The 17251-nt window shown below is 42.7% G+C and overlaps 1 protein-coding gene across 5 annotated transcripts in view; it reads right to left on the reverse strand.

Annotated features, from left to right (window-relative positions):
* FARP1 (FERM, ARH/RhoGEF and pleckstrin domain protein 1) overlaps positions 1-17251 on the reverse strand; it is a 195021-nt gene that overhangs the window by 25557 nt on the left and 152213 nt on the right. For 4 of the 5 annotated variants that reach the window (XM_032207726.1, XM_032207728.1, XM_032207727.1 and 1 more), the window contains exons 14-16: positions 6465-6655; positions 4562-4651; positions 2235-2368 (exon numbers count right to left, since the gene is read on the reverse strand). In XM_032207726.1, the coding sequence (XP_032063617.1) occupies positions 2235-2368; positions 4562-4651; positions 6465-6655 (415 nt within the window). The remainder of the gene's footprint in view (positions 1-2234; positions 2369-4561; positions 4652-6464; positions 6656-17251) is intronic. The other variant, XM_032207725.1, reaches the window with a different exon arrangement.

Below are 17251 nucleotides of genomic sequence, written 5' to 3' on the forward strand. Positions count from 1 at the left end.
GTTTCATTTCCTCAGTGATGGGGAGCAGTTGCAGTTCTGTATCTCAGCTCCTCACAGCACACTGGATACCACCAAGATCTCTCAAGTGACTGAAGAATGGCCCCATCTTGTCTGTGTCATTTACAGCTGCAAAGCTAGCTGAAAACATTTCGCTTAAGTCTGTAAAGCCATCTTCCAGTGTGAATCTTGGAAAGAAGCATTGTAAACTGAAAGGCAACCTGCCTCAGAGTAACAGGGGTCCTGTGAAATGCACTGTCCACTTCCAATTGCTGCCGTGGGCTCCCTTGGCCTGATGTGCACAAGCTCAGAGGTTGTGGTTACCACCAGGCACCCAGGAGTTTGGCAGCTTCCTCATGCTTTGTGTCACGGGCATAGGAAGGGAGATAACAGTCCTGTATTTCTGTTTCAGTATATACTCAGATACACAGGGCTCAGAGGAAGGTGAGATAGAGGACATTGGACTGGAAGCTCTCAGAAACTGCATGCTACCTTGGCAATGTGTGAAATGAGTGGGACAACTTCTGCTCCAAACATTTGCCTATTGCTTACAAACCCACGTATCGAGGGTATCAATACAAGTTACAGGCAATCTGACTTGGTACCAATCTCTTTTCTGCATTACTCTTTCTAAAAGCGTGTTTTTCATCAAGCCCTTCTACAGGGAGCTGAATTCAAGTTAGGTACAGTCATTTCTAGCAGCTGTTTCAAAAAGCTGAAGTTTGTTCTCTACTCTCTCTACTCTCTAATCCCAGTAGCCTAGGGTTAGGCTGTTATTGCAGCATAATGCAATTTTGGAAAACATCACATCTGAGCAGGAAGTTGGCATCCACCTGTAATAACAGCAGCAACCAGAAGGGTATGGAGGGAATCTATTTCAACACGTGCCCTAGGAATCAGCACCCGTGAAGCTCACTAGATCAGACTGGTCTGCTAGAGAGCAGAACTTGGTCCTTTACAAACTATAAATCGTCCTTTTCTCACCACTTCACCCTTCACCCTCACCCTGACCACTGTTAATCCTACACCATGGGCAGAGAAACAATCACTATTCACAACATTTCAAGGAGGCTTCTTGAAGTACCTGCCATAAATATTCCTTACTGACAAGCAATTAACACCAGCAAGTAAGAATCCTGACTCAATTAAAACAGTAGCAGCTCAACGAAGAAAAGGAGATGCAGGCAGGGTTGCTGTGCAGCACATGCCTTGGAAGTAAGCTTACATAAAACACCAACCACAAAGTCCTGGCCAAGGATGTCAGCTCTGAGAGGCAGTTTCCAAGCCCACTAATTCTGGAACTGTGCAGGGTGGGTTTGGAAAGCACCCGTCTGCAGCGTGCTGTGTTCTCATTCAGGCACCTAGATCATCACAGCAAAAGATCTAAACTCACACGCTTTAGGACTCTGTTTTGCTTTTGTTTTGATTCATTGGTTGCACAGGTATTAAACTGATTAGCACCCATCAGGTCTGCCTGCAAGGACGCCCATTCACTGCTTTCACACCACTTTTCCATGGTCACTTTTATAACCAAGAAGGAAAAGCTGGGTTCTCAGGACTGACAACCCACCATAAAATGCCTACACAGAGCATGACAATCCAGTGCAGACAGGTGTAATGAGAGCAAGGACAGGGCTTCTGCGTGCTCAGACATCACTGGTCAAATGCACCGAGTCTTGCCACGGCAGTTACTCAATTCACAGCTATTTCACAAAAATGCCATGTTTTACTGCCACTATTAAGCTAAGATAGAAACATTTTAGGGTCAATATCCTTTTCTAATACTCTGCCAATTTGTAGAGGGTGCTGTGCACCCTGAGTGTGTCATATATAGGCAGCTGGTCTCTGAAATTCCTCCCATCCTACCTCTATTTGACAGAAACAGGATTTGGTCCTTTACCTCCCCCTCTTTATTACTCATAAGCCTTGCTTGCAGCATGATTTTTCAGAAGAGCAGCCATATAGAAACACTGACATTTGGCAAAAGAAGGCTTCATCCGGTGTTACAATCTCATTTACGTGTGTCTGTACCTGACTGAGATATCTGAACAATAGAGCTTGTCAAGTAAACACGAACAAAGCATGATTCAATATCTGAAGTCTGTTAATAAATGACATCTGTGGCTTTCACAAATGAATCACAACAATCAAATCACAAAGAGTTAGCAAAAAGGGAGTGCAAAAATGTTAGACTGCATGAAAACAAAAACAAAAACAAAAACAAAAACCGATCTTACCACAGAGCAAGTCTCTGCTCAATTTCCTTGAGAAAACCAGTGTGAAATTTGTGCAAAGGTTCGAAGTTGGAGAAAATGAGATTTTTCAGTGTTTCGGGCATGCAATCCTCTTTACTCACGGCACTCTGAAACCACTACAAACAAAAAGAGAAGCAAAATTACCAAGTGGGTGGAATGCAGCAGGTATGACCATTTGCTGTCTTTAAGCCCTTGACCCAGAATGGAGCTGGTTAGCTGGCAGTAGCAAAATAACTCAGGCTACCCAATATTCCTGCATGCTCTGGTGCTCGTATCAGTGGTCAGGCCCTGAGCGGGTGAAAAAGGAACTCCCTTCCCCTTGGCCATCACTCACCAAACCTCAAAAATTCCCTTCAAGCCCAAACTGGATTTACAAACATTGTAGGTGCAAGGGTTATTTTCTCGAGAGAATACTTGAAAATGTTCCAGCAAGACCGCAAAACATGCTCTGCATTTTCTTTCGCTGAGTCCTGTCTGCAACCCCTTTGACAGGAGCTGGTACAGTAAACACTTGTGGCCACCCTGCTGCTCGCAGATAGAGAAACCAAGCCTTTTGCCAGGTGAGCAAGGAAGACAGCCCATTGCACTCCCAAGATAAGACACGAGGAGCAGGGAACAGGAGGGTCAGCACCAGACACTGTTACGAGTGCAACAGGCTCCTGGTCAGTTTTGCTCCACATTCGCTTTATTTGCACTGGGAGACATCAGGGTGATGTACAACCAGAGGACGATGGGGCTTGCCAAGGTGGCAGACTATTCTCTTCAACGTGGTAAGAGCACTCCCTCCTTGTAGCCCCAGGGGGTTCCAGCTACCTATGGTTGACTTCCAGCAGGCTCTAGAAGGCTGTTGGGACCATAGATAAGGTACAGCAGGCTTGACACTGCATCAGCTGGTGTTGTCCCACACCTAGGATAATCCCAAGCCTACCTCTCCCACACACTATTTCTGCACCGAGCAGAAGGTTGAAGAACTGCAGAGCTACCAATGCTCATACTTGATGCATGAAACTCTCTTTTTCAAGGACACTGGCTCCTTGTTCACTACCAGTGGCCTCCAGTGCCAGAGATCTCTGGGGCACAGCTGATGGGGCTGATCATCAGCTTAGTTTTAGGCCTCTCTTCGAATTTGTCTGCTACAAGGATAAAGGGCTGGGTGGGAAGTGGGGTTAGGCCTAAGGCAGAAACTGGCAGGGAGCTGGGAAGAGCTGAAACATTCTGCTTCTGAAGCCACCGGGTGAAACGAACGCTGAAAACAGCACATGTGTTGTTAGGACTGCAGCAAGGATCTCTGTCCCACACAGCCTGGTCTCTTCCCTCATCAGCCTGGCATCTCCAGGAAGCCAGGAGCAGTAGGCAGTGAAGCCACAGCTATCTTCCAGCCTCCAACAACCACGCTGCTCCAGCCTACACTGGTTATGTCTAAGCTGGTGTCAGACCAACTTCATCTGCCAAGTGGGCTTCTGGAACAGAAGGGAAGCTGGGGAGAAATTATCTCCCTGGTTCCCTGCTGCTACCACCTCTTCTCTGCAGCATATCCTCCTTACCACAACACTCCATGCAGGAGGTGGCAACGCACCCTCAATGCACAACCTCACAGAGGTTCACACGCTCTGCAATTAAATATCTGGGAGGTCTGGAACTGGCAGGACTGCTGACATACCATGAGAGGTTTTGGATCTAGTGGATCCTTTTCACAGATGATTATTATTTAAGGCCACATCTCGCACACGTTGCTCTTGGAAGTTAAACAAAACTGTCGTATGTGCAAAGCAGGCACATAATTTGTTTTGGTGATTTTAACAATTACACGTTCATCAGATGCTACAAAACAATGAGTTATTTAACAGACAGTTTTACTTACTGAAAAGTCAGAATCATTCATGGAGGTGCAGTAGGTGCTCTGCAATACATCATGCTAAATGGAGGGCATTTAAGCCAGGAGAAAACATTACTACGCCTCCCTAGGGAGCTACTTCAGTTTTAAGAGAAATCACTGAAAACCCACAGGCATTTTTAGTAATTGCAACCACAAAGTATGAGAGCAAGAAAGAATAACTGAACTGTGTTCCAAGTTCCTCAACCTGAAAGGGTTTCACAGTGCATGTTCCTAACCACAGCACAAATCTCTTGTTTCTGCTTTTTTTCTGCTACTTCCTCTCTAGGGTTGTACTCCTGTGCCCAGCAGAGAATACCTACAGTGCAGCACATAAAAGTAGCGTGGAACGGTGGAGATGTTAAATAGAGCAGATGAAATCGTGCTGCTGACTAGAGCTTCACATGTTTCATGAGTAATGCTAAAGTAAACATACCGATGTGATGACTTCAAGGTCCTTCAGGTATGTTCGTTCTGTGGTCGCTACTTCTTTAGCAATGAAGTAAGCTTTCTCAGTTGGGAATCTCTGCAAATTGCAAACACATTAGGTTTTCGTCTGCTTTTATGGAGCTGCTTTCTGTAGGAAAAAAAAAGAACTGCAGACAACAATCACCAAGAGAGTTACAAACTAGTGACCCTTGCTTGTGGTTACTGTGACTCATGCTCGAATGTTCATAAGCCCTGAAGCCCTGAAAACAATTCTGCCTTGCCAACAGAAGAGAACAAACACTTTCAATGGGTTCTTGAGAGATTTCTTACTGCCAAGGGGACTTCTTTAGCTTTGGGGTGCTGATGTTCTTTTCAGTTTATTCCACACCTCTGGAGCAGGACATATTCTGGAGTTCAGAAAGAAATTGTTTGCAAGCTAGGCAACTATTTGAATCAAATTTGGCAAATCCTACAAAAATTAGTGTCTGATTATTACCGGTTTCATTGGCAGCGTAAGAATCCGCAGCAAAATACAAAAAATGAAATCTGGAAGATTTTCCCCATCCAGACAGACAGCCTAACAGTGAAAGAAATGAAGGATTTTAGGGTTTGCTGCAGATTTCAAATTCCAGAAAACAAACAAAAAAAAGCAATCCAAACCCTCCTGAGCTATCCAAGAAGCAAAAGTGGTTTTGAAGAGCTAAAGGAACCCAACTGGTTTTGTTCTGTGCTGCTTAGGAAGTAAAAAGGAAGAGCAAAACATCCACAAATCTTTTGCTCTTATGTTTCTTCCCTGAAGATCAACCATGTAGCAGATGCACCAGAAAGGGATGTGAGGAGAGATTGTGTGGGCATTTCTCAGTGTACGATCCCATGGGAACCATCAGCTACTGGTATAAGCTACAACAGTCACTGGCTGCTGTAACTTGGACTGATGCAGAGAATTATGAGTCTATTAACAGTTTCTTGGCTTTGCTCCTCAAATTGCTCTCTCGCATGTTTTCCTTATACGTGCTGCCACTTTCCACCAAAGCCAGCTGAGTTCCTACCTCCTTCCTCCTGAGATGCTCTCAGCACAGGAGAAAAAGCAGGCAACAGAAGCAGAAGATCCCCCTCTCGCCCTGCAGTACAGGCAGATGAGCCAGCAGACACCCAGAGCACCCTGGCTCAGACAGAATCCCTTCTGTCTCTGATGACAGTTTTGGATGTGATGCTCCCTTATGGCTTTGCTGCAATGATGGGGCTGAGCCAAGCACTCCCAGCTGAGCACTGCAGGCTGTGGTTCAAAGAGAGCATTTTCCACTCCAACTGCTCCCAGTGGTGCTCCCAGCAGGGACAGAGTGCCGAGCCTGGGTCATATACTCCTACAAAGGCTCATCTTTTCTCTCTGTCACCTGGAAATTCTCTCTCCAATAATACAATGGAGTTGATTGTTTTGTTACAACAAACTACTAAATGCTTCTCCTTAAAAACCAAGTCAGGTTTATAAGGAACCCTGTCAAAACAAGCTCAGAATTAAGGTTGCTGCTCAAAGGACTGGTCCAGATTCATCCCACCTTAGGGCCATGGAGCTACCTACATTCTCTATACTGCTTAAAGAGGAGTTAATTCCCCAATTCCTGCACCTCTGTTCAGGAGGATGAATCCAGGCCACTGAGCCCTCAGCTACAGATGCTCTGTGGTTCTGGCCAGACCCACTCCAAGCCAGGAGTCTGGCCTCAGGAGCACATGGATGTTCTTGGAAGCACTCCTACTGACCACAGCAGACACCAAGTGACCCAACTCAAGTAATTTGTGTGAATCTATGATGAGAAAGCTGCAAGGGGTGTAGATATTTGTCACTTTGACAAATAGTGGTAGTCACAACACAGCAAAGAGAAGACAGCCAAGGCCAACTGCCTCTGCCTTACCTTTCTTCGGACCTCTTCCTCTTCCTCAGTCCTGATGCACGATGGGTCATTTAGTAAAGGGCTGATCAAGGGAGATGACTGCTTGGCATCAGGGCTCAGGTTTGGAGATAATGACATATTCACCACTGATGGTCCTCCTTGGGAATTGATGGAAAGCTCTGAAAGATGAGGGCTGCCAGTCAGAGAACCTGCTAAAAAAATGGTAAAAGAAATCAGTTAGGACAGGCTCTCCCTATAAAGTACCAAAAAGTTACAACCCCAAGCTGCAACCTGTGAAATTACACTGCAAGACGCAGCCATCAGGGTCCTCAAACTAGTCCAAACAGACTTGGAAGTCAGAGGAGCTGCATCCACTTGCGTTAACCAAGGGACTGTAGTATTCTCTTAGCTGATGAAATTGGCTGAAATTAGTGTCTCTGTAAGGAAGGGGTCAGGGCATACGTGACTAAACTGGAAGATTTACAGCTAAGTGTTAAATTAATACCATTTTTTTTTTCACCAATGTCATCCACTCTATTAAAGATTATAAATACAGCAAGGGAGTCACCCTAGGAGTGCCATTCTTTCTAGCAAAGTGAAACTTCAAAGACTCGAATCAGTACTTCAGAGGGAGCTACAGGACACAAGTTAGAAGAAATTTATCTAGTGGAAGTCTAGAGAAAAAGAAACAACGACTTTCTACAGCAGTGTTGCTGCTAAGTAACACCAGGCAAATCTAACACAAAGGGAGGAAACTACTGGTTCCCCAATTGCTACACACAACACAAGTATGCATATTATACCTTGTAGGTCTTTCCATGCTCCTCTGATTGTTTGGGATGGAAATGCTCACATTACATTTACACAAGAAAAGCAATATTTTTAATGCACAAAGCACGACAACTTTAGATTAGCACAGATAAAAAGTCCCATTGAATTTTGGATGAAAAATATTAAAGAATTAGACAATTAATTACACTTCCATGGATTCATATACACTACATTAAATATTACTGAAATTAGCATTTTGTCTTTTTGGGAGGCAGCCAGACTGCTGACTGCACAAAGGAGAGAGTTTGCCAAAAAATGCCCACTGTCCCCTCCTCCAAACCTCCATAAATCTAAATTTGTTTTGGAAGATGGATCTTTCATGTGGAAGAACATTTACAGTCTGTATGCTTTTGGCATCATACCTTAATATCCAACAAAAAAACAAACATGTGACAAGGTCTTGATTACTACAGCTAATAGGCTGTCTAGGATTGAAGGTAAAACATGTATCACCATGGTCAAATACATTGTACTGTCATGGGTTTATATCCTCCCTAGATTATGATAGGTAAGTGTTTCTGCTACTACCACACAGCTGAGACACTCCAGTAAACAGAGGCACCAATAAATATAATTAGGCCAGTAGTTAAACCTATTTATTTTCTGGAAGAGCTTAGATTTATTGCTAGAACATGAATGTTTTCCAGTTCCAAACCAGTTCATGTTTATATTTCATTCCTTTGAAAAGAGAAATAAAAAAACAGTACAGTTATCAGTTTACGTAATCACGACAGTTATGTAGCCTATTATAAATCAAAGTTCTGTATTAATACAGCTATCAAGAAAGGATTTACCAACAGTTTCGCACTAAATCAGTGTTCAGTGAAATCTGAGAGAATGCCACAGCTTGTTACACAAATGTCAATTTTATTGACACTAGCACACAACTGTATACAGTGTTTTCAAAAGAAATGGAATTCATCAGTGAGAAATCGTGAAACAGATTAATAGCAAGGTTGTAAGGTTAAAAGTTCTGCACTCTACATTACAAAAGACATAAGAAAAGTGATACCAGCTCAAACATGGAAACAAAGAAATTCTGGCACTATGCCTGTCATACGACAGCAAATAAATGATTTGCACCTCTGTGAGAAGTTCACAGGCATTGTATGCTAGAAGTTAAATAGCACCTATCTGTGATAGATAGATATAGATAAATCAACATATCTACCTACCTAGTTATGATCCTAGATCTAACCTTGTATGTACTGGAATTTTTATCAGTACAACTTCAGGTTTTCAAACTATAAAATATCAAATGGACAATGAATTAAAAAAGACTTCCTAATCCACACTTGGAAGACATGACTTGGGAGAAGTATTATAAAAATATCCAGAAAAACTGTGCCTGGTGGCTCACAGCGTTGTGTATGCACCCACTGATTACAGACTTGCACGCCAATACATCACTGCCTTTTGCAGAGCTATTTCACAGCGAGTTGAAATGCTACATTTTAATTTTTGGTATTAACATGGACATGAGCAGTGACCAAATCTAAACACCACCACCTAAAAGCAAGAGGCTAGACCCCCATCTACCAGTATGCTGAACAACTCAAAATTAAAGATGGGTATAAGAAAGTGGCTTTACTGCAAAAGGGCCACAAAATGCCGATACATTAGCACATTCTGGGGCCTAACTGCAACCAGCACAGCCATAAAGACCACCACACTGAGTGTTGTTCAGGTAAAAGCGGGAAGCCAACTACCTCTGCTGTAAGAAAGTCAATAAATCACGAAGGAATGAAAACTGAAGGTCTTCACTCCACCGTCAGGACATGTGTCATGCTGATGGGTCAAGGCAATGATGTCAGGTGACTTTTTCATGGAGGTGAGAACCAAATAACCTACGTTAACCAAATGGGTTTTTCTTAGTGTCTCCTCTGACCTCCCACCACAAAAGAGTATGTTCATATAGGCTCTACTCATCAACTACATACTGCAGAATATAAACAGAAGAAGGAAGACCATCTTATTTACAAGCTACTGAAATTCCTCACATTTTACCCCAAAGAATTCCTTATCATTAGCAAATTATCAGCCTAGCAGCTGTCAGACACCAAGTGGTATTGCATAGTGCATCGGAGGCTTAAAAGGTTTGCAGCTGCTAACACAAAACTGTCTTTACTTTACTTCAAGTAATTTTTTTCAGATTCAGACTTGAACTGAGGGGGTCATCCGTTAGATATAATGGAGCTAGCCCTATACACCCAAACCACAAGATGGGTACAAAAGGATGTTTATCTAAGGATGGCTTGAGCACAAAAAAAAATCTGCAGAACAACAATGGCATTTCACAAGGTCACAGAGCATGAAACTATGGGTTACCGTCCTAGTTTTGGAAGTGTCTCAGATCAGCCCCCAGCAACATACCGGTTTCATGTGCTAAAAATGAATTCAGTGGTTAAAATCAAATGCTTGTTGCAGCTTGGTGGTGGGAATACATGGGAGCACTGGCAAGCTGCAGGTGCGCAGCAGGAGAGGGACTGGTTGGGCTAGCCATAATCTATCCCACCAGCAGTATCTGCTTTGCTCTAGGCTCCCACCAAACCCAAACGTTAAGCCACAGGGACTGGTGCTGAGTTTGGTGCCTGCAGACACCTGGGCTGGCTGAGCCACGCTGCTTTAAAATATGCCCAGTACAGGCTGGGGGCAACGTCCATATTCATTACTTTTCACCTGATGAAGAAAATCCCTCCCAGAGGTCAATGCAAATCATAGGGGTGCTGAACTGTGTGCTGCCTCTTTCTTTGTTGACTGCATAGACAGCATAATATGACCTGAAATCCCTAGTCAGAGGCTTTAACCTAACAAAGCAGGGCTCTTCTCTTTGTGAGGAATATAAATGGGGTCCACTATATCCTGAAGATACTCCCTCCTCATTTATTCCTTTTTTCCTGAAACTTCTGAGTAACAAACTCATGCCATTTAGTGCTCTGCATCTACTTCAGGTGAAACAATTCCCATCCCTACACGCCGTGTTTCAGCAGCAAGGAAGAGAACAGTAATGTGAAGCTATGTTCCTCCTCTGTGGAGTACCAAGAAGTGAAAACTACCCAATTATGGAAACATCAACCATTACTGAAAGTGACTGAAATTCTGCTGGAAAGCTTCATGTACAGCTACAGTCCTCACTCAAACTTATCTGTTAAGGGTTATATTCTCCTCAAGGTTTATAAGTTCATTGTTAGAAATTAAAATACATTAAGAGCCAGGAAAGTGCCTTTCTCAGTACCTGGGATGTTGCAGGGCTCCTGGCTTATTCTCTCAGACTTGCTCCACAGCTACTTAAGCCAGGGGATGTTTTGCCAAGTACTGCAGGCTTTTGACATCCAGATCCCATTTACTCTGCTTTAAGGGCGGATGAGTGTTCTTGAAACTCCAGTCTGCTAGCTGAAACCCCAAACTGTTGCCCCTCGTCCTTGCATTACTGAGCGTACTAATATGAAGGCTCTTCAATATGAAACTATCAGCCTGAGCTGCTGCTGCTTTAGCCACCGTAAATCTAGCTTCATTTTCCATACTCACAGTGGTTGCATACCTCTAACTTCTACCTAAAAGTTTTGGCCAGAGAAAGACACAATCCAAAATGGCATGGGGGAGGAGAGCTCCAGATGAAGTAGCAGGAGTTTTCCTATGCATTTTGCTGCTGACTAGAGTACCTCAGAGACTGGAGAAGAGTTTAAGGAGGGTGTCTATCTGTTCTCTTCCCTGCTGTGAACCAGGCATGGCCACACTGCTGAGCTAACAGAAGCAGGGGATGGGGATTCTCCTCTGCTCTCCTTCAGTGCAAGAATAACCCCCCACTGACTTCCACAAAGACTGGAGGGGGACCAGTTCATCAGGCTGCCATCCTCTTCCCCATTAAACAGGAAAAGCTGGAGTGCTGGATACAGTTTGTTAGGAATAAATATCTTGAGAAGTGGTTATATATCAATCAGAAATTCATGTACAAACATCCCTGAATGCAGTACTAAAGAATATGGGGAGGAACGGGAAGGAAAAACATCTCAGGAACAGATGTGATTTCACAAATAAGCAAGAACCCTGCATGGCATGAAGGCGAACATGGCAGGGAGAAAGGTTTGCTCTGAATTCACACCTTCAAAATGTGTGCCCATGGCAAAAGTGGCACTGAGAGATTTGGGAGAATGGTGTACCTTCTCAATGAACCAATTTCCTCAGATTTAGGACACGGCATTTGCCAGCAAATGGACAGAACAATTAAACCAGTGACAGTTTTACAGCAAAATACCAGTTAGAATGAGTAAAAGCCTTCAATACAGGTAAAAGTAAATTAAAAAATAAAAAAAAATTAATTCCATGCATACACAGTTAAATGGCTTGACATGCTTATATTCTCATTAAGCTTGGTTTAGGTTTAGTAGCCAGCAACCTCTCCAGTTGGTAAAGGTCCATGCTTTATTGGTATACTGCAGTATTAGACAGTGGTGAGTGTGAAATCAGACAGTAGCTGCTGGTAGCTTACATCGGGGCATGCTTGAGTCTTTAGGACAAAGAGTAAAATTTGCAGCCTGGGAAGGAAATGGGGTGAGCGGGCATCAGACTTTGTCTGGCCTTGATCTTTCCAGACAGAAACAGAGCGACCTCTAGAAGGGTTCCCTACTGAACCCAGGGTTAGGGTTAATTTATTTTTGTTTGTCTTTGAATCAGGTGGACATGGTGCTACAGCAGAACTGAAACCATTGTGGGTACATGCAGCCCCCATGGAAGCTCATGCCAGAGATACTGTCTGTTTCCACAAGACATCTTCCCAAGACTGCAGTGATCCTGCTTACAGGCTACAGCAGGCGGACTCGGTCCCTGCTGGGTGCAGCCTTCATTAGGAAATGAAGGGCAATGCAGTCGTGCTCAATGGAGCTGAAATGCCCTGGAAAAAAGACCTTCTTCCCCCCTCCCTCCGCTCTTCTGCTCCTCAACGTGCTGTGGTTTCTTAGCTCGTAACCCACAGCCTGGGGGCAGAGGGGTTGTTTCCTCCAGATCTGAGATGAGGAGAGCTCTATGAGACAGGATCACTGTAATAAGAGGAATTAGGTACTCCCAATACAAATAGGTATTTCTGCAGTAAAAAAGGACATCGAGACAGCGCTCCAAACAATGCAAGGAACAGAAGATACACCATGCTTTGAGGATAAAGACAGAACATTGAAAAGGCTTTTTCTCCCAGAGAGGTACATGCTGACAAAACAGTGCATACAATGAAACAAAAAATGTTTCTCTTTGAACGGCGTTAAACAAATGACAAAAATGAGAATGAAGTCCCCAGCATTTTCGATTTTGAAAAAATTAATTTGGACTCCTGAGACTTGCCAAAAAAATCTATGCATGTGCACACACAGAAATCAAGAAAGGGCCGGATAGGTGAAACACAGCCAAGCTTATGAACTTTTGTTAGTGGGTTCAGGTGAGTTTCTTAGCAGGAAAGGGGAAAAATAAGGAATTCAGCTACTCAGAGGTTTCAAGTGCCTCACAGAAAAGCAACAGGCATGAGCACTAACGTCCACTGAGCTAAACAGAAACCTACCTCTGATCTTGCTGTAAACCATCAAAGGCAACAGGACAACTGTTTTCTTCTCAAAACAAGATTTGCAACATCTTAAAGAAAGCTTCTAATCTAATTTTAACAAGCTGGAAAGCTCTTGAATCAGAAAGCATTCATTTTCCTTCAACCTCCCATGTTCAGTCGGTGACAGCTGTATCATTACTGGCTTTAGAGCTAATTTTTATCAGTACGATCTGTGGATTTTTATGGTTCTCAGGGGCCAAAACTGTACAAAAAATCTTCCATAAAATTACACCTTAAAACTCTAATAATTCCATAGCAAACTAAATATTTACCATCATGTCATGCAAATTTATGATCCTAAGGTCTTTACCTCCTTTACTGCAATAACAACAACATTATTTACACTCCTACTTGTGGAAAACACGCCTGTGAATACTCAGCTCAGCCAGGCACACAGGCTTTCCAAATTTCCTAACGTTTAAAAGAAAGTGCTCACTGCATTTTATAAGAAACAGGAAACAAGCATCTTGCTTATCCTACATTTGTGGACCACAGAAGTAGAACAGAATACAAAATACTCTAAGGAACTGCTACATGCCACCCAAACTCGGCTTCTTATTCAAATTATGCCTTTGATTTTTAAGCAAAGTTTCGTACTTTAAAATATCAACGGCACTGCACAGCCTGACTGTAGGGAAGAACACAGAAGATGGTTTTGTTCAGGATCCACATGTTGCACAAGAGTTGTTTCCCTTATAAATAAGTAAATACCATGCACACCCTTGTCTAGGCATAACTCAGCAACTTGACAGATTACTGAAATAGAATAAGAAAGACTGTGTTCATTTTAATTTCCTGGAATTTATGTTTCCTTCCTTTCCAGAACCTGACAGCACTGGCAAGAATTTTCCCTAGTGCAGCTTGACTGAAGCAAGTCAGCTGCCACCCACATTCGAGAAAACTTAACTCAACGGTGTCATCTTTGGGACCTCCAGATGGTAACACCGTGCATCAGCCACTTGCAGTCAGAAACCCCCAAATCATCATCATCAAGTAGGAGACACCAACAAGCAGTTGGTATTTGACAAATGGAGTGGTCTCCTACCACTCGTCTTTGACAGCAGCTAACAAAGGAAAGGGGTATTTATTAAGAATTGTTCCCGAATATTCAAGTTCTCTCTTATGCTTAGGGTCTTTCTTATCTGGTATGGAGAACAGGAGTGACCCCCTAAATGGAGAGGAAAGAGAAGGGCTAAAAAGCACAGAAGCTGCCTTAAGAAACTACATCATTCAGAGAGATGTATGTTATTGGAAAACTAAAGAGGGCTTTGGCTTCCTCCACTTTATACATGCCTGAACACAGAACTTCCTTCCTTCACACTCACTGCCCCTTCCAGCTGGTGAACAAGGTCTACAAGGTCTTTGGTCTACATCCTCAACCACAAAGGTAAGCGACACCCAGCTGCAACTACTTCAAGCGCGCGTGGAAGTTGGGAAAAACTCGGATTGTTAATTTGCTCCTCGTCATTAGACGTTAGATTGCTGCAATTAAAATTTCATTCTAAAGTCACCTCTGACAGCAGTCTAATGCCTCATTATGACAAATGAGACTAGTTAAACAAACATGGCATTTGACACGATTTATAGGCCAGACATCCTTACTTGTGTTGAAGAACTGTTCCAGAAATAGCCACGCTTCATGCTAATTGCATATAAATCATACTGATGAGATCTGAATCACTGGTTTTCAATACTCAAAATCAGGTCTCTTCCGTCCCTTCAACCACCTGACACAATTCCCACTCTCTGAGCAGGACCTTAAGAAACTACTGGGGCTTTAAACTCTGGAAAAGACTGGAAAACATGGTATTCCAAAGGGAACTGTAAATAAACAAGGCTAGACATTTTTAGTGCATGCAAAATATTCCCTATTCTTCTCCTTGCCTTTGTCTTCTCATCCCTGAAATCCCCCAGAAGAAATTCCTAGTTGAGTATGGAGGCTCTGCATGTTGGTGTGTTTATCATGGGGCAGAAGAAGAGATAATTTGAAACATCTCTGCTTCTAAGTGAAGAAAAGAAGGAGCCATAAACAGGTTTTAGATCTGTCTACCCCATTTTCCAGTTGGCTTTCTCCAGTCTCCACCAAGTAATTGCATGTACAGATAGAGAGGCCAGACAGGAACTTCTGGCATGAAAGCAACTGCTTCAGAAGGAATACAGCTGCTTCAGCTCATAAAAGCTGCTCCACAAACATCTGTGCAAACAGAAACCAGTCACACAAATATTCAGGGGGAGAAAACGGGTCCTGAAGCAGTCTGGTCTAATGATATGAGCCCTGTTTAGGGAACTCATTCACAAAAGATTATTTTTTCACCCTTCACTGGGTTCTAATGATTATGTTCAGCATTGCCGAGGCTGCTGGAGAAAATCCTGTCTCATTTTGCCTGCCCTTTAGACTTAACCTGGTAGATTGATTTCATATTTCAAATTAGCAACATGCAACTCCTTCATTATGACCATTCATCCTCAACCATCAGCTTTATAGCTGATCTCAGCTCCATATAACTCATGTAATGTACATGCAAATACAGCAAACTTAAAAATGTTCAGTTACGCAGCATTTTTCATAGATGGAAAATTCTCTTACAGCATTTCTTTGATGCAATTTGCATTTAGCATGCACTACGATGGTTAATGGGATGGTACTTGTTAGGCAGGCCTATGAGGGATGGGTGATTTGAGACAATGCTAGTACCAGGCATAAATCATCCTCAGAGAACACTCTTCTCTCTCATGCATAAGGAATATTTTCACTATGGGAATGTAGACTTAAACCCAAAACAGTACAGTCTGGGCTACTCAGATATCAATTATTCAAAACTATACCTGCAATATCCGAGGCAGAGCCTGGCTCCCACATCAATTTGCCACTGTTACATTTTCTGGGATCTAAACAAATTTATTTCTGGATTTTATATCCCAGGTCACTGAGGTAAGCCAGATCCCAGAAAGGCAGATAGGAAAAGAAACTCCAGGAGTTCCCAAGAGGACACAGGATGTTTGAGCTGCTGGTGGGGTGCAGATAACCTACAACTGTCTGACATGATTTTTCTCATTCATTGTAGCAGAAGGCTGAATGTGGTCAAGTACTTGGAAGAGCATGTAAAGAATCGGGGTGCCATGTATCCACAGACTAAATTGCTAGCTACCTCTGCGTGTTATTTTGGGACATCCCCCTATGCTGCTTTCGCAACTAGACTCCATATTCATCCAAATATGTGGACATAGTTGGTTCAGCAGTCCTGGACAGGCTAACCAAAGGCTTCCTCCATATCCTTTAGAAGGACAGGGGATGGGTAGCTCGGGACTACTCATTCAGAGTAGATGCAGTTCCTAGATCTTGCTGATTCAGCTCCCTCATTTGTAGCAACTGCCTAAGGATATCTGGACACTTATGAGTGTGGGATTTAAAAGTTAATTCTTTTGAATAAGAAATTTACAATGGTTAATCAACAGTACCAATAGCAGCACTCCAAAATCTACTGGAATTGACGGGAGAATTAAATCTTTTGCTTGGCCTACAAATACCTCTTTTAGAATTGAGACACAGGTGTGCTGAGACCACTGCCACTGACCAGGGTATGCATATTTACCAGTACCTGCAAGGATTAACCTGAACTGATAGGCTTCTCTTCTGACGTGTGTTTTGTGAACTAGAACAAGAGTTCCCCCATCTCATCTGCAGTCTTGCCCCAAAGGCTTCTGTTCTTTACTCTAAGGTCCTTCTGCCTTTGTCCCACGGAAACAAACTCCCAGATGCATTCTGAGGAACCTGATCCTATGTGAAAACGTCAATTTGAAACTTTTCTCTTGCTTACCATTCTTGGCAACCACCCAAGATATGAACCACATGTCTGGGAGAAGAATTTGGCCCACAGACTGTTTTTAATTAAATGCTTGTCTAATGATATTAAACTGAACTTCAGTGACATAAGAATGCTGCAAAATGTTTAATCCTAAATTAAATTATTTCCTATGTAATTTACAAACTTTATTCCTTCAAACTGGAAAAATTCCACGTGTCAAAATGACAAACCCTTAAACATCGAAAATTGAAAAAATGCCAGATGACAGTAAATAGTTGCAGAAAAATCCTCATGATTCATTTTTGAGGATAGTATTGAAAAGGAAAAAATAAAAAGCTGTTGAGATACTTTATCAGCAACTAAGCTATCTCTAGCTACTAGCAGATTTAAATTTACAAAAATTATAAATGTAGGCATGTGAGAGAAGAAAAGCAGGCCAGAAAACAGTATTTGAAAGGATGCAAAAAAGTAAACATCACTTATAAAATTTGATATTCACTTAAATCCAAACATTATGAAATCTATTCACGTTTCAGTGAAGTACCAGAAACAAGATCGCAAATCCTTTTGTTGAAAACCCATTG

Source organism: Aythya fuligula, chromosome 1, assembly GCF_009819795.1.
Source record: "Aythya fuligula isolate bAytFul2 chromosome 1, bAytFul2.pri, whole genome shotgun sequence".
In the NCBI taxonomy this organism is placed as follows: Eukaryota; Metazoa; Chordata; class Aves; order Anseriformes; family Anatidae; genus Aythya; species Aythya fuligula.